Source organism: Mercurialis annua, linkage group LG8 (genome assembly GCF_937616625.2).
Source record: "Mercurialis annua linkage group LG8, ddMerAnnu1.2, whole genome shotgun sequence".
NCBI classification, from domain to species: domain Eukaryota; kingdom Viridiplantae; phylum Streptophyta; class Magnoliopsida; order Malpighiales; family Euphorbiaceae; genus Mercurialis; species Mercurialis annua.
The window spans coordinates 35628564-35651643 of record NC_065577.1 but is presented as its reverse complement, the minus strand read 5'-3'; the positions used below and the strand labels follow the sequence as shown (position 1 = coordinate 35651643).

The following is a 23080-nucleotide window of genomic DNA, read 5'->3' as shown; positions in this document are numbered from 1 at the left end:
AAATTTATAGCTTTACTTTTTGAGAAAATAAATTTATAGCTTTATGGTGTCAAAAATATTAAATTATTTTTACTGTTTTAAAAAATTTGTCCGAAACATTCAAAAAATTTAAATCTATCACAATTTGATTATTTCGTAAATTCTATCTATAATTATAATCAATGTAATTGCCATAATTTTTATTTGAATTTCTATATTAACTTTATAATTAGTAAAATTCATTTTTTTTTAAATTGTAGAATTGAACTTTTAACTCAAAAAAAAAATTAAATTCTCCATGAAGCAAAACAATAGCAAGTTTGGAACTCAAAATAAAAAAAAAGGCGAATAGTACAGGGTAATCAATTCTGAGGGTACCCAAACTGTCGGTTCTTTTTATTTTTGTGACCAAATTTTTTATCATTTTGGTTGCTAAATTTAATTGTATCTTTTTTATTTTTATGATCAAACTTTAATTTTTTTCAATTTGGTTACTAAAATTAAATTTTAATTCAAATGATGTTTTTTCGGCGAATACATACGTGGTAGCCGGATTTTGACATGTGACAATCGAATTTTGCTAGTTTTACCTTGGAAACATGTCTTACCATAATTCCATCTTAGAGGAGAGTTTTTTTTACTCAAATGATACATAAATGACAAGTTTTCAAGTAAACAATGAATAAAATTTGACTGCCACATGGACAATTTTGGGCAGAAAACATCATGTTTAAATAAAATTAAAGTTTATTAATTAAATAGAAAAAATACATTTTGGTTATCGAAATAAAAAAAACGATAGTTCGCATACCCACGGGATCAATGATCCCTTTCGAAAGAAAAAGCGTAAAAATACCTTGTTAGCCATGTCGAGGAGGCAAGATCCCAAGAGATGGTATGCCACATTAGAAAAAAAATGAGAATGAAGAGTATCATACGGTAGTTGATGTATTGGAATGGAAAAAGTTTTATCAAATCATCAATATTTAGTTTATTTTTAATTTTTTAATTTTAATTATAACTATTTATTCAAATCGAAATGGAATTTTTGTTATCAAATTCCAAACAATTGAAAGTTTTACCTGATAAGTAGAGTTATTGGCATAACTATGTGGACCATATCCACCATTCATTGTATATGCTTCTGATAAATTACAATTTTTCACTACTTCCATTTCGACTCTCTTTTTAATTTATCTGGTCTTAGTAATTAAATCCTATGATAATATAATTGAATCTGTATGTAATTAAGCATCATGATTGTACTATAAATAGATCATGATGACACCAATAATATTATATAAAAGAAAGCAGGAATGAAACATGAGTTGGTCCAAAATAAATTTTAGAAGAAAAAAATCATACGGTTGTTGGATGTATTCTGCAATAATGGCTTAATGCCAATGTTAATTATTAGGAAATTTAGTAGGATAATCTGTCTTTTTCATTAAACATTAAATTTTTTTCATTTCCACATAATTTTGAAATAATACTACAATTGTCACGACCCATTTTCATGAATCGCGACCGGCGCTAGGGTATGGGTATGGTTGTACCGAAACCCGTAGCTAGTCTTGCGGATAACAAACTTTTATCATTAACAACATTGTACCTGCATAAAACCACATGCTCGGGGGCAACCGAGACTCCAACCTAGTCTAGCAGTTTATATGTACAACATATATATAATAAATGTTCGGTCAACTCCGAGTCTCTAACATGACTTAAATATTAAAATAACATAAGTTAATATAATAATGCCAATCAACAAATAATCCAATTGAATTAATCTGACAACAAGTACTATAACAAGTAAGACTTCTAATTACTACTGCGGTCTAAGAATAAAATCAGTTCAATAACTTTATTAAAATAAAGTAAGACCTCCGAGGAAATAAAGAATCGAAGACTAGCTGACTCGCTCAAATCATAACCCTGGAAAAATTGGAAAAACAACGGGGTCAGATATACTGAGATGAGTTCATACAACTATTTACATTTATTAAGTGAAAATTTTTAAAACATTTAAAGCATTTTATCATTATTGATAAGCATTGAAACCCTAAACCACAAATATCTAAATCCAGTTGTCGTGTCGGTGAGACGTATCTCCACAACCGATCCCCGACTATCACTCAAATAAAATATGTGAGTCCCAGGAGACGTATCTTCCACCGGCGCCCTCACTAAGGCGAGACGTATTTCAAACCTACCTCAATACCATATGATCATATACCGGTGCGCACGCAGTCTCGATGATGCCCATCGAGTAGCCCGTTCCAATTCAGATCCATAATGTCGAAAACAGTTCGAAAGCTGTATATACAATATATATATATATATATATATATATATGCAAAAATACAATTTACTTAATAAAGCGGTAAATAGCGATATAAACTCACTGCTTGCTAATCCACGTGATAACCTGGCAAGCAATTTGGTCGATGAGTCTAGACAAGGTATAAATAATAATTAAAAACATACCCTAACTCTAGGGAGTACTAGACACCATGTAGGACTAGCACACGTAATAACAAGCTAACGTATAACCGAACACATAAGGTTCATACGCATCCAAACCATAACCCAAGTTATAGAATACAAACCATATAAGTTTCCATTTCAAAACACAATTTGAATAATTCAGAAAACAGTTTTAAATAACCCAAGTTTAAATCCATACCAGTGAGTCAGCCGATTTATCAAAACTTCCAAACTTCTTCCCACTTGTTGGGCGACCATAATCAAACCCAACCGAAAGTTAAATCAAAATAAAACCCAAGTTTACATTCTGAATAACTTGAATGAAAAGTATAGTCTTTTAAAAGAAATAACACAATCCATCGTTTAGCCAACAATTGGCAAATCACACCATACTAACACAAGTATGTTAAACTTCTTTTAAATGAACCAAAAAAGATTAAATCATACATTTAAACGTTAAACTCAGATTTGAAACAAGATACAAACCACAACTTAACCACAACATGAACTTGACTACTAAAGTGAAACAACACAAATAAAGTAGTTCACAACCAAGCAATGCCAACATGCCAATAATGATGCAAAATAGTCCCAATACGATTATGGACATCAACTGTATCATTGAAGTGTACTCAACATATAAACAAGGTGAAATCATGCATTTACAAGCCAACCAATCATCCTATGATTTACTAAGCATGCCAAAAGATGTCACATTGATTCAAACACATAAGATCAACCTTTTATAAGAATTTCCAGCCCTCTTTTACATTGATAAAACAGCGAATTAACCAAGCCATAATCATACGAACAACCTAGCACCTTAACCCAATAATCAACATTTAAATCTAAATGTTATAGCATGATAATTCAATTGTAAACACCCTATTACAGATTAGGCTAAGCGTTTCAGAGATCAAATCAGCCACAACATAGGTACAACACAATAGAACACAATCTATCGAATTAGCACGCGAATCTCTACGCAAAAACTTAAAGGATTGCACACATACCGTAATGAATCGAGATCGGCGTAAGAATCGAAAGGAAACAGTAAATCAATATCCACAATGCGCTGGAAAAGGGTTTGAATAAGTTAAGAGCCGATTTACGCGATAAGGAATAGATTAATCGAAGAAAAGAGTATTAGAATCGCTTATCGAATGATTAAACCAAAGGGAATGAAGGAAAATAGAGTATCTCAGATGTTAGGGCGGCTCTAGGGTTTTAGAAAAGTGAAAAATTAGGTTAGGTCGAGTTAAGGATCTATTTATAGGTCAAAATATCAAATCTGAAAGAGGGGCATAATGTCCCAATGTCTTTTTTCCATCAAAAGCTCAAAACACGAAACAATGTGAAAGATATATTTGAAAAAAAAAATTATTACAATTTAATAAATAATTAAAATTAAAAATAAAAAATAGATTCAAATTAAAGACTCATTCCGACCATAAACAAAAGAGGTCAAAAATGAGATATTTTTCAATAATGAATAATTATATGACACTAATAGCAATTAGTGGCGTAGCCATATGGTTTATAAGAGGGATATTTTTCAACAAGTTATATACTTTTGAAGAAAGCACAAGTTTATACTTGCAATTTTGACCCCTTCGAACTAATTGCAATTTAAAAGGTTTAGAGACCTACATTAAATTTAGGTTCTTCATCAGAAATAAAATAGATATCCTAAAATTTTCATAAAATCAAGAACCGACTCATTTCAAGGTGTCTTTAAGGACTTATGGAGTTTTAAAATTAATACTAGCATATGAATTTTTGTGCGGTCGGACCAAGTTCATGTCCGACCGCATATGTAATAACCCGAATTTTTAAATTATTAAATTAAGCTATATGTCGTAATTTGGGTGATTGGGATTATAAGAAGTGGTATTTAAATTCAAATGGAGAATTTAAATATTTAGGGAAGCCCATAAAAATTTTGGAATCATAAGAAATTATTTTGAAGATTTGTGGATAAGTATAATGATATGACAATTTTGGAACGACGAACTTCCAAAATTCATATCTTTCTATTCCGACATCGGAATTCGATGATCTATATGTCAAATCGAAGCTATCAACGTCCTCTTCGATTTTATGAATTTTATTTCATAAAATTTGAATGAGAAACAGTGCAGAAATTTAAAGAACAATGCAGCTCAAATCGAACCGCTGGGTTCGTCAGGATTTAGGTAACCAGAACTAAGGAAACGTATTATTTAAATTCAAATTGAGAATTTAAATACTTGAGGAAGCTTATAAAAATATTTGGAGCCCAAGGAATAAATTTGGGAATTTTTGGACGAAAACGTATATTTTAGCCAGACTGCAAATAGACTGCAGAATGAATTAAAAAAATTCATTATAAAATAAAATAGACGTTCCGAGATAATAATTTGGAGGTTATTATTCATGAAATAATATCTAGAAATTATTGAGAAAGTTTAATTTCAAAAATTGCAAAAGTTAATTTTATTTACGAATTTGCCCCTATGGAAAACTTGTAATTAAGTGGAACTTAACAAAATATCTAGATATTTACTTATCACCTTCTTCTTCTTCATTTCTCTAGCATAATTCTATTCTCCATTGTTGTGTGGGTGCCAAAGCTTTCAAATAAAAAAATAAAACACAAGTCCTAGATTTCTAACTTTTCTCACAAAAGTTTCTTAACGAAAAACGTTAAGCATTTTCCGTAGATACCTAATCTACAATTGCATATAGGATCAAGGTATAATTGCTAGCTCAAAACTTTGTGTTTATTTTCTGATGTTTAATAAGCTTAAAGTATGTGTTTTAATTGTAGAAATTTGTGGTTTAATTGTGTTTAATTCGGTTTTAGTATATAGTTTCGGGTTTATAATTTTAAATGATATTAATTAATTTATTTTAAAAATTATGGGCTGATGTTAAATATTGATTTAAAATATGCTTTAATGGTTGATTTTCATGGATTAGGAGTGTTAAAAATGGTGGGTAATTAGTTTAAAGAGATGGGTTTCGGTTTTTAATAGTTTTAAAGCTCAAAAATTATTAATATATGGGTATTTAAGTTAAATTTAATTTCTGAGATGATCTATATTTTTGATAAATTAAATATATTTATTGGTTAAATTTTCATGAGATTAAAGTGTTAAAGTGATGAGGTTTGGTGGTTTAATAATCGGTTTTGATTATTAATTGTTTAATCGGTTTTAAATTATTAAAACCATGAAAAATAATTTATTTTGATTTAGAGGCTGCTGTTTTTAAAATATTAAAATATGTATTGGTTGATTTTTGGGTGATTAGAATTGTGTAAAAAAATGATTCTTGAACGTTTTAACGGTTTTAAAGCTCATCGGAACTTGACCGGAATCCGGAACTTGGTGACCGGAGTGATCAAACCATAGTTGGGATTCTGAGTTTGAGATTTGATGATTTATTAAATTTGGTTGGATTTGGACTTGATTGTCAAAATTTAAAGTTTAGGGTTTAAAATGTAATTTTTGTAAAAATAAAGGACCAAACTGTAATTTAACCATATTTCCAGATTATTGATGTATATAATCTGATGTGAAATGATTTTTAGAATTTTAGATGAGCTTGATGATTTTTGGAAAGAATTGGATATGTTTGCCGAAAACTAGAGTTTTTGAGTTAAATTGTACTTTTTCTAAAATTGAGGGATTACATGGTATGTTAGCAAATATTCCAAATTATGTAAGTTAATAATCTGAGATAAAATGATTTTGTCAATTTTGAAATTTATTGATTTATGAAAGGACCTAAACGGTTAATTTTGAAAAGTTTGAGGGTATTTTGATATTTTGACCAAAAGTGGAATTTAAGATAATACGGGGCTGTTTTAATAAATTTAAATAAATAACCTTGAAATGGAAAGTATTATTTGATATAAAGAAATAAATTTTATATAATAAAGTATATTTATGAAAAATGAAATACAATGAATATTTCTGAAAAATGGTTTTATGTGTAAAAAGAGATAAGTAAAGAAAAATTACAGGGATAAAATAAGTTATGAACTTATTAAATAAGAAAATTATTTGGAGGTTAGAATTAATTAATTAAATTAAATTAAGATGGTATAGAGTTAATTCTAGAGTTAGGATTTTATTAATTAAGAGAATTAATATTTTGATCCTAACTAGATTCGACAAGTTGTCGAGCTATCGGATCGGAGGACCATGGGAATTAATGGAGTTGTATAACGGAGTATTGACGGAGTAATACCGTAGTTAAACGGTTTTTGTGAGTACATGTTTTTATATTTCGGTATTCGTAAAGTCTCATATTTTAATATACTGTGTGATATACGTGTTGCGGTGTTATATGTTTACATGCCTTGAATGGATGTATGTTTTATGTATATACTATATGTATATATTATTTTGATATAGAAAGGTACACACATAGTTTTGAGAATTATTATGCATTTTCTTATGCTTGAATGTGTGTTACATCGGTTGGCTTCGTTATCGATGTCAGTTTATGTGTGTGTTACATCGGTTGGCTTCGCTATCGATGTCAGTTTATGTGTGTGTTACATCGGTTGGCTTCGCTATCGATGTCAGGTTATGTGTGTGTGTTACATCGGTTGGCTTCGCTATCGATGTCAGGATTGTGTGTGTGTGTTACATCGGTTGGCTTCCCTATCAATGTCAGGTTATGTGTGTGTGTTACATCGGTTGGCTTCGCTATCGATGTCAGGATTGTGTGTGTGTGTTACATCGGTTGGCTTCGCTATCGATGTCAGGTTATGTGTGTGTGTTACATCGGTTGGCTTCGCTATCGATGTCAGTTTATGTGTGTGTTACATCGGTTGACTTCGCTATCGATGTCAGGTTATGTGTGTGTTACTTCGGTTGGCTTCGCTATCGATGTCAGGATTGTGTGTGTGTGTGTTACATCGGTTGGCTTCGCTATCGATGTCAGGTTATGTGTGTGTGTTACATCGGTTGGCTTCGCTATCGATGTCAGGATTGTGTGTGTATTACATCGGTTGGCTTCGTTATCGATGTCAGGCGATTAGGAAAGATCGGTTGGCTGTGCTATCGGTCTCAGGCGATTAGGAAAGATCGGTTAGCGGTGCTATCGGTCTCAGGCGATTAGGAAAGATCGGTTGGCTGTGCTATCGGTCTCAGACGATTAGGAAAGATCGGTTGGCTGTGGTATCGGTCTCAGGAGATTAGGAAAGATCGGTTGGCTGTGCTATCGGTCTCAGGCGATTAGGAAAGTTCGGTTGGCTGTGCTATCGGTCTCAGGTGAATATGGTTGATCGGTTGGATGTGCTATCGGTCTCATAATATTGTGTGTGTATCACATCGGTTGGATGTGCTATCGATGTTAGGATTGTATATTACATCGGTTGGCAGTGCTATTGAAGTCAGTTTATTTGTGTGTGTTACATCGGTTGGCTGTGCTATCGATGTCAGGTGAATATGGTTGATCGGTTAGCTATGCTATCGATCCCATAGTAATATGTGTGTATATTACACCTGTTAGTTTTGCCATCAATGATAGATGGATGGAATTGAGAAATGTGTTTTCGATTTAAAAGTCTAGGCGAATGGTTGACTTTTATTGATATGGAATGACTTGTCAAAATATGTTATGTGTGAGCTCAGCCTTCAATTGTTTTTAAGACGTTTTCAAAGGATTTCGAAAATACATAAAGTTATTTTAAATATAAAACGGTTATCACTTTATGTGTTATTTATTTGTAACAGCATGAACTCACTCAGTTTTATACTGACCCACTCCTCCAAACATTTTCAGGGAAAGCTGGTCCGATTTTGAAGGAGGCTTCCGAAAGTTTATTTTTCGGAAGTCTATTTTGGTAAAAGACTGTAAAGAAGATTTTAAGTTCTAGTTGTCCGCAGTAGACTAGTATAGTCTTATTATATTCAAATGTTTTAAAGCGCATTTAAACTCTGATGTTTTGTCTCATCAGTTAGTTAATAAATGTTTCATACATTTCTATTTTCAAAGCGAAAAATTTATAGTGTTTTTCAGGCTTGCTACGGGTTTCGGAGCAACCACTCCCATTTCCTAGCGCCGGTCTCGACTCGAGATTTCGGGTCGTGACAGCATAGCAGTGTTGAAGGGAGGTCCAGCCGGACCATGATTGGTCCTGCCGGACGAAAGTTTCCGCGTAGATTAATGTATTTTGTTAAAAGGTGGTCTGGCCGGACTACTCTTGGTCTAACCGGACCACTTCGTACTTTCAGCCAAAAAATGATGTTTTTAGGTCCCCTTTTTCCTATACACTTAAGGGAAACATAGTCTATTATTATGGAAGCCCTAATTTTGAGATGAAAGCTTATAAAAGAACTTCCTTATGCCTCCAACACTACACTTCACTTGACACTTCATCAACAAGATCCTTTGTAGATATGGCAATCATATCTTGTTTGAATTGATGACCTCTCCATCCATAAGTCGATTTTATCTTCCATTGCTAGATAATCTTGAGTCTGGAGCTGTCGGAAATCATGAATTCCTTGATCTATCACCTCATTTTTAAAGTATGGGTTCTCAAAATTATTATTCCATAGCCTTTGATCCATACTTCACGATGAATATTATGGTTCAGTACTAAAGTTGGAATTGAAGTTCCACTGCTCTTGATGTTAATGATTGAATGAATAGAAGTTCGAGTTTTCATTGAAGTCCTCCTCATTATTGTTCCAACCAAGATTCTGATGGTTGTGCCATCTCGTATTGTGCGTTTTGTAATAAGGGTCAGTTTTTTCATTGGTCACACACCAAATTGATGTGCTCATTCAAAGCTTGACCAAGTATAGGGCATTCGTCTTTGGTAATGGCTAAATTCCCAACAAATATCACATGTGTTTGGAAATGCATCTACTTATCTGACTTTGGTGGCAAGCTCTTGTTCAATGTGGTACTCAAGATATGCATTGAAGTTCTCCTCATTCAGAGCATGATTAAACCGGGGGCATTCGCTTCCACTGTTGCCAAAATTCCCACAAATCTCACACTTCTGACACTAGGGCATTACGCCTATCTAAATAGATTCACCATAAAAAAAGTACCTGCAATAAAACAAAAAATACCCACGAATAAAATGGAATAAAAAAACAAAAATAAAATTCTAAATAAAGCCAAAGTATCTTAATTCTAGTGTTAAAAAAAGAATCTATGCTTTTCTCGGCAATGGCGCCAAAAACTTGTTGGTCAATTTCCGCAAGTATACGATTTGCAAGTAATAAAGGGACTATTAATTTCGAATTGTCGATCCCACGAGGAAAGCAAGTTCTAATCACTATATTCAAACAACTTTGATTTGTCTAGCGAATCAAAGGTTTTTGTATTGAAAAATCTAAAATGTAGCAATGCAAAAAAAGTAATTAAATACAAGTAATTAACTAGAATTAAACTAAACACAAAGATTCAAACAATGGGTAAAGAAATTAGGAAACCCATGAAGAGGTGGTCGCTGGAGATTAGAAAGGAGAGAAAGAAAATCGGTTTTAGGAATTTAGGTTTTAAAAAAAAAATGAAAAGAAGAGGATGAAGAAGCGCTTGGCTTTTAATTTGTAATGCTTACCAATGGATTGCGATCCTTCGGTGTGTTTTAAATGAAACGTTATGTTTCATGTAAGAAAACATTTATATTAAAATCTGTCGCCAAAGAATACCAAATTTTTTGGCGGATATCACACTCTGTCGAGAAATTTTCCATTTTCTTGGTGGGAACTCTCCCGCCAAGTGTTGTTGGTGAAACTACGCAAGCATACAGATGCCAACTATTAATACAGACTGTGAAGTTCAGAATCGTATCCACAGAAAAAACTACTAGATACGCCCAGTTATAATATTCAATTTCAATAAGCAAAAGGATATTTTAATGTTGTCATTAAATTAATTAAAACTAAGAGAGCAATTATGATTAAAATAAATTCAAACTATAATTAAAATGGGGTTTAAACAATAACGGGAAAGATAAGGGATTATTAATTATCATTATGCTATTAATCTCATGGGTTATGAATTTCGATGTCAAGTTACGGTTCAGACTAATTGAAAGCACCTATAGCTCTCTTTCAAGCCGATATAGGTAAAAACGGGCAATAAACAATTAATAGGCAAATAACTCACTCTCGTGTTATAATCAATCTAATTAACTATTCAATTGATGTTTATTAAGAGAACCCTAAGGACGCACACTCATTAATCACTTTCGTGTTATTAACTCCTACGTTATTGATTAAAAGGTCTATTTCGATTCAACTCTCTCACGTTATAATTAAAACACAAGACAATAGTTTAAGCGATCACATGGACTGGAAACGAAATCTGGGAGAAATCCTATCTTTGGGAGTACATTGCAACAAAAGAGGAGCATGATCAAAATGATGCCCTGGGAGCACTATGCAAGAACAATTATCCCAATAATCAAGAAATTCAACTGGCCATTGCTCTATCAATCCGGCTTTCAATTCTTGCACCCCCGCGTCTGCTATTAGACCAAGTATAAATGGATCCTCTAGAAGGAATATCCGAAAGAGAGCAATCTTCCATGAAGCTCCAAAACTCCCTGCATGGACCGAGAGCTGGAGGAGTTCCCGAATTTTCATGCACACCAAGAATCGAATTAAAATCACCAATGGCACACCAGCTAGAAGAAGAATTATTAGCAAAGATAGCTAAATCAGACCATAGGTCTAATCGCCTATTTTTCCAAACACTTGCATAAATAAAAGAAATTTTATGCAAAAAAAGACCAATATTAACCTCAAAACTAATATGTTGCTGATGAATACGAACAATAGAGGGAACAGAAACACTACATTTTCCTAAGATCCAAATTGAAGGCTTAGGCAGATTATTAACAGCTATAAATACCAGAAATTTACACACCACAATTCTAAAAATAAAATGCTGTTTTGGAGTTGGCTCATCCCACTGTTATCAAAATCGCACGGTTTACGATCTGAATTTTACAACTCAATTCGACTCACCTTCAAATTTCTGAGTCGATCACAATTTAATAGGTGATGAATCTATTGAATTTATTTAGACATTAAATTATAGTAAATCTATGATTCGTGCGATTCACTTTAATTTATTAAACAAAATAAATATTAATTAGAAAAGAATAAAATTAAATAAGAAATTGTTCAAAGGCCTAATGTCTTAAAAACGCTCGACCTTTTAGCACCTTTTTGAACCACCCTAACGTTGAAAAATAGTCAATTTCACCCTATTTTACATTTTCTCATTTCAATTGTACCCTTAATAGGGTTGAGCATCGGTTTGGTTCGGTTGGTTTGGTTTGAAATTTTCTAAGACCGACCAACTGAAGTTTGGAAAATTTTCAAACCGAACCGAACTTTTAGTTTGGAGGTAGAAAAACTGAACCTGTTCATATACTAAAATAGGAAGAAAAATAGAACAGTATAATTAAATTGAAAGATTTTAAAAATGCCTTACCGTTTATCTTTTTTAAATCAAATCAAAATAACTCTTTTAAATTAAAATATTGAATTCATAATTTAGAATTTAGGATAATAAAAACATCGGAGAAACAATTTTGAATGGAGAAACATCTTTTTTGGAGATTCATATAACATAAATTATTAACTGAGTAATTTTATTTTTAAAATGGCCATTATAGCGTTCCAAAGGGTCCCTTAACTGATAGTCATACTTAGACGATTAGTGATATTAATAAGATGTGGAAATTAGGCCCAGCACGTTAAAAGGCCTAAATAATCTCATCAGCACCGCGCGGCCCATCCTCCATCTTTTTTACGATCTTATTGTTTTTGTATTGCAGATTAGTACTTTTCGTTTCTTATTTTACCGTTAATCTCATTTCAATTATCTCTCAGCTATTAATCCTTCGCTATAATCTAGGTGTTTTGTCTGTCATTGCATGTTTAAATTTCCTTCTTTTTCTCTTTTAACCGCTCCATTTCCTTACTGACTTTGTGTTTTCTTAACTGCTCAACCACGATTACTTAGTGTTCTTTGCGTTCAGTTTTTTAATTTCATACTCTTCACAAAATGGTTACTACTCGCTCAGTTTCGAAAAAAAATCCTAAATCTCCCTCTAAAATCCCTAAACGAAAGAATCCAGCGATGAAACGGAAGATTGATTTTGTGGAGACTGAAATGAGAGTTTCAGATGATCATGATGACGATGACGACGATTTTCAGGAAGTTCCGATGCAAGTTAAGAAAAAAATGAAACCAAACTTTTCTGTTGGTGAAAGTTCTAAAGCTATTAGAAATGTTAAGGTATTTTAATTATTTTGTTTGTTACATTTTTTTATTAATTGCATTTTATTTGTTATTTATTAGTTAATAATGTGATTATTGTGTGATTTGGAATTTTTAATCAGTTTATAAATGCTTATGTGGTTAATTTACTCGTTTATTTAATATTGTTAATTTATATTATAATTATCTTACTAGTTTCTAATGGTTATCTGTTTTTTTTTTTGTTTTCTAATTTTGTTATAATATACATATATTTGTATATAGGTTTGTTTTTGTGTTACTATGTGTTAGTTAAGAGCTTGTTTTTCATTCATTTTTTTATTACAAATGTTTTGTTTAAATTTAGTTTTAATCATAGTTTACCTAATGGTTGTTAATGGGAATCTAGTTTTTACTTTATATTATTGTAATATTTATATGGTTTTCTATATGTTTTCTAATGATGTTTTTTCTTTTTGCTATATTATATATTTTACTATTCATATGTTTATCAGTTTTAATTTTACTTTTCAGGATTGAGACTATTTCATTAGGCCTCATGAGCATTTTCCCCACAAGATTCTTCATAATGCTGGTGTTTCTGTCATTTCTAATATCAAAAAACTTTTACAACCTGAAACTTTAGAAAGGTTTTCAAAATCTGTTTTTGGATATTTTTTACGCATGAAAGAGTATAAACTTCAAGGGCAGTTGATTCACTGTTTACTGCTTAGAGAAGTTAAACAGCCTGTTAAATATGAGTTGTGGATTAAGGTGTCAGGAAAGTTTCTTAAGTTTTCAATCGACGAATTTGCTTTAATAACCGGTTTGAAAGTTAATGGCAGTGTTGATTTTAAGTCTCAGAATACTGTGTCTTCTGACTTTAGAAAAAACTGTTTTGGAAATGTAAAAAAAGTTTCAAAAAAGTTTTTGGAGGATAGCTTTGTTTCTAAGCGTTGGAATAATGAGGAAGAGGCTTTTCAAATGGCTGTTTTGTATTTTATTGAGAATTTTCTATATAACAACAAAGATGAGTCAAATGTTCGTGATAAGAATTTTGATCTTGTTTGTAGTGGGGAATTTGAAAATTTTCCTTGGGGGAAGGATTTGTTTCATTTTACAGTGGAGTATTTGAAAAGTAAACTCAGTACTTGGAAAAATTGTGATTTTTTAAAGAGAAAAAGTTCAAAAACTGGTCATCCTAATTCCTCTCGATATGATGGATTTCCTTTGGCTTTCCAAACTTGGTTTTTTGAGTGTTGCCCTACAATTGAAAGCGCAGTTGCTACTAGTTCAGGAAATGAAATTCCTCGTATACTGCGTTGGGAGGTGTTAGAGGTCCAAGAACGCTCGTATTTCTTGCGAAACCTATTTGATAAAACTGCTGACCAGGTATTTTAATATATTAGTCTAACTATTCATTAAATATCTATTTGTGCAATATAGTTCTGGTAAACTGGTGGTTCACTTTTAGTAACCATTAAGTTAACTGACTCAGTTTTATCATTTATATTTAGTTGAAATTAAGCAATTTACATCCCACTGGCGAGGAGAGGTCAGCGCTGGATTTAGAAGGTTTGTTTGTCAAAGGAAAGCGGAAAGTTGAGAATGAGCCAGAAGCAAGTGAAGGGATTTCAATGAAAACTAAAATTCATAAATTGTTTTGGGATCAATCTAAGTTTTACCATGAGTTTCAGAATTTCAAGATATTTGTAGAGAATCAGTTCTCTGGTATTAATACTCAGTTTGGTGAACTGAAAGATTTGATAAAAAATGGTGTTGGTGGACAACCTATTCAGGTAATCACTTAGTTACTATGTTGTATACAGTTAGTATACCAAATTTGTTCATTTAGTTTTAATTGTGTATTTACTTGTTTTTTATTGAAATGTTTTTCAGGTTGAAGATGATGATAATGGTGTGAATGATTTTCATCGTAATGATGACAACGAGAAAGAGGAGGATAATAACAAAGACGAAGATAATAAGAAAGAAGAAAATGACGATGATGAAGAGGACGATGGTGCTGGTAATTTCGCTTCTGATTCTGTTTTGAGTGAGAGGTTCAATTATGAATATAAGTTGGAAGATGATGATGCTGTTGGTAGTGGTGAAAAAAATGATGATGAGGGTCACAATGTTACAAAAGATAATATCAAGGTAATTTTAATTTTAATTTATATTTTTAAGTAAAAGGTCTAATATCTATATTTTTACTAATAAACTTTATTTTTTTAAGGCATTTTCACTGCATGATGGTTCAACTTCCAATGTTGAAGAAGTCAACACTCAAAGTACTATAGGTGTAGCGACTTCTTCGACGTTTGATTCCATCGATCTTAGTGCCCTTGAGGAAGCTGCTGTTCTGAAAATGGAATCTGAAAAAGAAGCTGCTGTTCCTCCTGCTGAGGTTTTTACACTATTAGCAATTTACTTGTAGTTTACCAGCTGTTTGCTAATGCTTTACTAGTTTTTGAATTTATTATTTTATGTTTTAGTTTACCAATAATTTACTTGTAGTTTTCTAATGGTTAACTAATTTTGTATTTTTAATCAGTCTTGTGGGAAAGATGCAAAGAAAGATGTTGCTGACGACAACAATAAAAATGAAGATTCTGAAGATGACGATAAAGATAGTGACGGTAATGACGATGATAATGAGAATGATGACGGTAAGACTAAAGAAGATGGTAAGAAACCGGATGAAGACGAGGATAATGAGAAGAACGATGGTTCAAGTCATGGAAATGTCGCTGATGATAGTGGACATGAGCAGCAGGATGATGTTGATAGGGGCGAGAAGAAATATGATGAGGGTCATATAGTTTCTAAAGTGGTTGACACAGCTGTGAAATATAGTGGAAGGGTACTTTTACTTTTTAAGTTTTTAATGTAAATTGTCTGCTGCGTTTTCTATATTGTTATTAATTTTTTTTCTTCAGGGTTTCTGTTTTGATAGCGGTCCAAGTTTTAAGTTCGATGAATTAAGTAGTCAAAGTACCGTTGGGGCAGAAACCTGCTCTACATTCAATTCTAGCGAACTTAATGCCCTTACAAAAGCTGTAGAGCTTGCTGAGAAAGAAGCTGCTGATAAGATGTTGGGCCATGGCGTTGATGAGGATGTCGGATATGATGAGTCCTTACTGACTGATATGGTCAATAAGATTGAAAAGGAAGCTACTGATGCTTTGTTGAAAAAGGAAGCTGCTGGTTCTGTTGAAAAACAAGAATCTGAGGTATATTTTTTATCTTACTTTTTTAAAATTTTTGTTTTTTTATTATTTGCATATTAGTACTTTACCAATACATTTTTTAATGCTTTTTATATAGATAAAGAAGGCAGCTTTGAAAGAAATTGCTGTGTATCGAGGCAGTCCATCTGAGGTAGTACTTCTATAGATTTTTTTATGTTGTTGTTTTACTTTTTATTTTCTAAGTGTTTACTAGTGGTTTACTATTTTTCTAATTGTTTTTTAACAGTTTAATTTTCATTTTTTTCTCTAATTTGTTTGCTAATGGTTTACTAATCATTACCATATTTATTTTGTAAATATAAATATAAATAAAAATTACCTTTATAGTACTTCTATAGAATTTTTCATGTTTTTGTTTTACTTTTTATTTTCTAAGAGTTTACTAGTTGTTTACTATGTAGTTAACAGTTATTTTTCTAAGTGTTTTCGAACAGTTTTACTTTTCATATTTTCTCTAATTGTTTGCTAATGGTTTACTAATTATTATCATATTTATTTTAATAATAGTAACTATCATTTATTCATTGCATTTTTCTTTTTCTTCTCAATTACAGCAAATTGAAAAGATTGCCTCTAAATTCAAAGTTGCTGATGTGGTGCCTCTAGCATTTGTTAAGGCTAAGCCGGATGTGGTTCTTAAAAAGGGATTGTTTCCTCTTGATGATGATATTTGTAAAGATACAGGTTATGCGGGACAGATGGAGTTTAATAACTGGGTTGACGAAAAGTTTAAGTAAGACTATAATTGTGATATGTTATATTTACCATTTTTTGCTAGAAGGATTGCTTGAATGTTTTTTTACCTCCTATTTGTTCTTTTTTTGTAGTCGAAATGCTTATGAAGCAGGTTTCGACATTATCGAAACTCCGTTCAATTATGGCGTGGATCAGGTGGATAACAAAAATTGGTTTCATTCGCTTAATTACTCGGGTGAATTATTACAGTGTCGTGTAAGTATTTCTATTTTTACCATTTGATGTTATGTTCTACTTATCTACTAAATGTTTACTAACTGTTATAGTTATTTATAATTCTACTTTTTTTTACAGCATATCAACATTGTTATGTACTACATTCGTAAAAGAGCCAAGTATAGACCTGTTGGTGGTGTGCGAATTACGACAACTGACTGCCTCTTCGATGATAGAATGACTTCATACTATGTGGCATACTTGAAGAGGAAGAAGCCTGAATCTACTTCAGTTACTGATCATAGTCTTATTGCAAAGTATATTTGTGGATACAAGATGCTTTGCAATACACATTGGGAGAATGTAGATGAGGTGTTGTTTCCAATGAACATGAAGAAGCAGAAGCACTGGATTTTGGGGCGTTTGGTCTTCAAAGAAAGATGCATATATGTGTATAACTCTATGAGTTCAAATGTGGCGAAGAAGTCTGCAGTTGAAGCAACTACAAAATATTCTGTTCTAATTCCACTTTTTTTATCTCAGATGAATTTTTATGAGTTGCGCAGTGACATTGATCTGACTTCTCAGCCTTATTTGAATAAGAATTCAACTGATGCTTTCCGTATTGAAATTGTGGATGATCTTCCAAATCAAAAGGATTGGTATGTTTTCAAATTTACTATTTGTAAAATTATGCAGTTTTGTTGAATAATTCATTTTTATGTTTTTTATTCAGCGATTGTGGTGCGTTTTTGCTTGCTTTTGCGGAGTTTTTGTGTCTGCGTAAAGAAATACCTTCTGAATTTAATATTGAGAATTATCGTGAGCGTGTTGCATTTCTTCTGTACCGCTATGGCAATATGAAGATAGAGAGAAATATTGTTAGCGATGAAGAGATTGAAGAGGAGGTCCCAAATCCAAAGAGGAAAGGGAAGAACAAGATCTGAAGCTTATCATTTTAGCTTAGTACTTTTAAGTTTTTTAGTGTTTTGTCTGAACAAGATCTGAACAATATTGTTTTTTTTCCTATTATGACTTTGTTTGTATGACTTTGTTTGTAATGGCTACTGTTTTAGTTTTAGTAAATGGTAATTGACTTATACTGTTAGTAATGTCTTGGTAACTGGTTAGTAAACTTATAATATTTTTTATAATTTTATAGATATTAACTAAATTTCCTTTATCAGTTGTATGTTGTAGTATACTTTTGATATTGTTTTGGTAAATTAATAGTAAGGTAGTGCTTTATAGTTAGTAGTCTATAAAGAAATTTTTAAGATTATATCATTTTAAATATCAAATTAAATATATTAAAAAAGTTGATAGATTTAAATGAGATTATAAATATTATTAATATTTAAGTAAAGAAAATAAATTATAAATAAAACTTTTTAATAAAACTTTATAAATAGATGCTACGTAACTTATTAGTAACCTATTAGGAAACCTATAGTAACTTTATAAATATATGTTAAGCAACATATTAGTAAACCTCTAGTAATTTATAAAACATGTAGTAATAGTTTAGTAATTTATTATTTATCACTGTCTTAATATGTAAGTAATTTATTATTTATCACTGTCTTAATATGTAGCGACATATAATTTTTTGATATATCTCTGGTAACACAGTAGTAAATAATTGGTAAATGGTTAAAATTATAAGAAACAAATAAAAAAAAGAAGGAAATCCTTTAATTGAGCCAAAATTCAATGAATTACAAATCATTTAATCAATGTATTTAGGAAATGTATTTGAAAACTAAATTTTATTATTTTGGTATATTTTTACATGTCTTTTTATTATGTCCTCTTTGTTTGCATCTTCCACACTGATTTGTCTTCTTTATTTCATTTGGTGCCGTGATTCTTCTTTTCTTTGGTCTTCCTGCTGGAATAGCTCCTATTGGCGGAAGAACTTCCATACTTTCAACATTGGCAGGTAAATCCCAATTATTTTGGCTAGGCATTGGATAGACAACTCCTTCATATGTGGCAAGCATATTTTCTTTAGTGAAAAAGTCTGAGCAGTATTGATATGGTTCTTGGTGTAGTTTGCTTAATATAGCAATAGCATGTGGACATGGCATTTCATCCAATTGAAATCTGCAGCATGTGCATGTTCTTTCATTAAGTTTTACTATAAAGGTTTTATCACCATCTTCCACACTGTGCAAACCTCTAACAGATGTTGAAGCCTGTTGTGAAAAACATATATTTGACAGTTAACTTACCATTAGGCAACTCTTAGAAAACAGTTAGCTAATATAGTATAGTTGAAATTAAAATGTACTGTAATTGAAAATTTACCTTCATTCTTAAAGATGATGCATAGTGATTTCTGAGTTCATGTTCTGCTTTGTTTGTCAGCTTAGTAAATGTACAAATTGCAATATTTCTGTTAGCATAACTCCATTCTTGCATCAAACGCCTCAAACTTTCAAGGAGCGTTGTTATTGGTAATTCCCTAGCTGCTTTGATTGCTGCATTCAAAGACTCGGCGATATTCGATGTCATTGTCGAGTACCTAATATTTTATAAATTATGATCAAACTTGTTGTAATTTATATAACAAACATACAGTAAATATAAAGGAAACTGTCAGTTAACTATATAAAGAATAGTCATATCAAACTTATAAAGAATTATCAGTTAACTAATATAATTTTTTTTTAGTCATACCTATTAGCTTTACAATGTGCTCTTGCCCACTTCTCGATCCCAATATTTGTTAGGTACTTTCGAATTCCGGCATTAATGGCATCAAGCTCTTTCATGTAGTAGTCAAATCCCTTAGTTGTGTATGATCTTGCAGCTCCATAGAAACAGTCTCTCAATATATCCGGATCGTGTTTGAACTTTGATTTGATATTACTTAGCAAATGGTACATACATATTGCATGACTTGCTTCAGGAAAAACCTTTTTGACCCCATTCAATATACTCAAATGCCTATCTGAAACAATACACAGCCCATTTCTTCCACCAAATGCTTCTTTCAATTTTAAAAAAAAATATTCCCAGGAATCATCATTTTCGGAATCAACAACTGCAAAAGCAAGGGGGAAAATCTTACCATTTCCGTCCTGTGTACTTGCTGTTATTAATGTTCCACCGTAGTTCGACTTCAAAAATGTTCCATCTACTACAATTATTGGTCTACAGTATCTCCAACCTTTAATAGAAGCATCTAGAGCCATAAACATATATTCAAATTTGTTTTCATCAGTTGTATGAAGATCTACAACTGACCCTGGATTAGTTTGTAGAAGCATGTGCAAATATCCAGGCAAAATTGAATACGAGTCGCGCGGACTACCTCTAATTTGGTTTAGTGCCTTTACTTTTGACCTCCATGCCCTATTGTAACTCAAAACAATCCCAAAATCTCTCTGAATATCTGCAATAATATCAGCTGGAGTATAGATTGTTTTTATATCCAAGAACTTCATTTTTATATGTTCCCCTATTATTGAAGCTGTTGCTTGCCTTTTGTCATCCATTCTTATATTTGGTGGGCATGTGTGGATGTTTATCATTCTTCTAATCACAAACATATTTGTCTTTCCATCTCTTGAAGCTCTCACTGTCCACCTGCAATCTTCATCAATGCAAATGACTATATATTCTCTTTTGCAAGACTTACTAACTTTATACTGAAATTGGTTAGCAATCGTGTAGAAACAGAAACTTGTCTTCATAGTTTCTTTGTCTTTGAAGATCTGTCCAACATAGATTTCTGTTATTTTTGGATCAGTGACGATGTTGATTTCTTGTGGTTTACTTTCAGCTTCCTCATCTTCTTTTCTTGTCTGGTTGTATAATATTTCTGCATATTTTATAATATCAATTGCAGTGCCACTACTAGACGTTGTATCCACAAATTGTTCTTTAATAATTCCAATAGAAGCTTCACTGTTGATATTTTGTATTTGTGGCTGACCTTCAAATTTGTTTGTTGTAACACATAATGGAAAACTGGTTACTCGCGGTTCATCTTTTTTCATTTCAATGTAGAATTGCAGGCTGACATTATCTTCAATTTGTAAAGTTTGGTAGTTGCTTTCTAACTGAAATCTGATTTCCATTTTGGTTTCCCAACTGTTTACCTCTAGTTTACCTGCTATCAATTCCTTAATTTCTTCAAAGGTTGTGTTTTCCCTTATCAGTATTCCTTTCATCTTGTAGTTGGAGTAATTAAAATGCTCATCCCATACTCCATCATAGTGCACAAGAGCCTTCAGTGTTCCTTTTGCTGCATTTTAATGATTTAACATTAGTAACACATATTAAACCATTAGTAAACTATAAACAGAATAACCATTAATACTACTATAACAGCTTTATAAAACTAAAAGTACACTAACTATCACAAACTTGAATGTATATTCATTCAATCTATTAGTAGAGCCTTATTTACTATTTAGTAAACTATAACACATCATTAAACATTAAAACTACAATAACTCCTTTATCAACCTAAAAATACACTAACTATCACAAAATTGAATGAATATTCATTCAAACAATTAGTAGAACCTTATTAACCATTTAGCAAACTATAACATATCATTAAACATTAAAACTACAATAACAGCTTTATCAAACTAAAAATACACTAAGTATCACATAATTGAATGAATGTTCATTCAAACTATTAGTAGAACCTTATTAACCATTTAGCAAACTATAACACATCAATAATCATTAAAACTACAATAACAGCTTTAGTAAATTCAAAAATCACTAACTATCACAAAATTGAATGAATTATCAATTAAGAACTGCAAAAAAAAAAATTCAATGTATCCAGTTATAAAATCATTCAATTTAAATTTGAAAACAGAAACCTATTTATGCGATATATCAGATATAACAGTTGAATTTGAGTCGCGATTTATCAATTTCAAAATTGATAAAGAATGAGTTGAATTTGAGTCGCGATTGATCAATTTCAAAATTGAAAAAGAATTTGTTGAATTCGAGTCGCGATTGATCAGAGACTAACCTGAATCACTTAGTAAACTCATATCAGCTGTGATTCCTCGATTTTTATCTTGAATCGCGTACTACGTTTGATTTTGTTGGAATCGTCTCTGAATTACTGATTATGAATGGAAACTGTAAGTTTGATCTTGAGAGAATCTTGCGACATGGAGATTGATTCAATTTTGGAAGAGAACAGCTCCTATTTAAGAGAGTCGTAATTTGGCAAATCAGGAAGCTTATTTATTATAAGAAACTTATGACAAACGGTATTATGGTTAGCATTAAATTGTTGTGGTAGCCGTGAGATTATTTAGCCGTTTTAGGTGTATTTGTCTAAAAAACTCTAATAAGATTGATGCAGATATTAATTTCCGATACATTTTCGAGAACAGTTAGATATTGTTGCAATGGTTCTGAGGGATGGCCAGATTTGATATATTCAAATTCTTGAATGGATAACAGAGATGATGACAAATATTTTGAAGCAAATTCCTCTCAAAATTAGACAAATATGTTAGAAGAAGAAAAATGGAACACGGTTTAAAGAAAAACTTTGGCAAATCAAAAGAAATTTAAGGTGAATCTTTCAAAAAAATCTCCAAAAGACTAATAAAGCTAAATTTATAAAGATTTTCCTTCTAATTTATTAATAGCTCATTTGTTTTAGAGTTTTTTAATTGTTTTTACTTGAGGAGTGTGTTCTTGAATATTGTATTGGTTTTTTAATTATTATTAATTTTAGATAGCGAAAAAAATAATGCATATGATAAGAATGTGTCAACATAGTTGAAATACTTGGATGCGTTTATTAATTTTTCGACTATAATTTTACTCAAAAAAAATTATTTTTAAAATGATGGCTAAACAATACTCCCTCCGTCCCAGTAGAGTTGTCCATTTTGGTAAAAAAATTGTTCCAAAATTCTTGTCCACTTCCAAAAAGTAACAATTTTACAAATCAATCTTCGTATTCTATCACTATTTAAATTCCACTAATAAAATAAATTGAAAGTACACCCTATATTAAATAAGGGTATATAACAAGAAAAAATTATGAGTTCCATAACAATAATTATGTTTTCTTAAAATGTGTGATAAACGCAAAGTGGACAACTCTATTGGGACGGAGGGAATACTTAGTTTGTCGAGTATTTGTACTAGTAGAATGTTGAATATTAAGTGTGATGGAAATCCCACATTGCAAAGATATGAGTAGAATGTGAAAT

The 23080-nt window shown here is 31.5% G+C and overlaps 2 protein-coding genes across 2 annotated transcripts; one reads left to right on the top strand and one right to left on the bottom strand.

Moving 5' to 3' along the window:
• Positions 1-12504: 12504 nt before the first annotated feature.
• Positions 12505-17476, top strand: LOC126661408 (adoMet-dependent rRNA methyltransferase SPB1-like). The gene is made up of 12 exons (XM_056104171.1): positions 12505-12738; positions 12802-12809; positions 13254-13764; positions 13876-14091; positions 14217-14498; positions 14599-14859; positions 14939-15109; positions 15257-15565; positions 15642-15935; positions 16030-16083; positions 16508-16904; positions 17004-17476. Exons 1-11 carry the CDS (start codon positions 12505-12507, stop codon positions 16688-16690), a joined length of 2523 nt encoding a protein of 840 aa, XP_055960146.1. The 3' UTR covers positions 16691-16904; positions 17004-17476.
• Positions 17477-18637: 1161 nt separating this feature from the next.
• LOC126661986 (uncharacterized) lies at positions 18638-21895 on the bottom strand. The gene is made up of 4 exons (XM_050355871.2): positions 21874-21895; positions 19548-21120; positions 19176-19392; positions 18638-19063 (listed from the first exon to the last, which is right to left on the bottom strand). Exons 1-4 carry the CDS (start codon positions 21893-21895, stop codon positions 18638-18640), a joined length of 2238 nt encoding a protein of 745 aa, XP_050211828.1.
• Positions 21896-23080: the final 1185 nt, after the last annotated feature.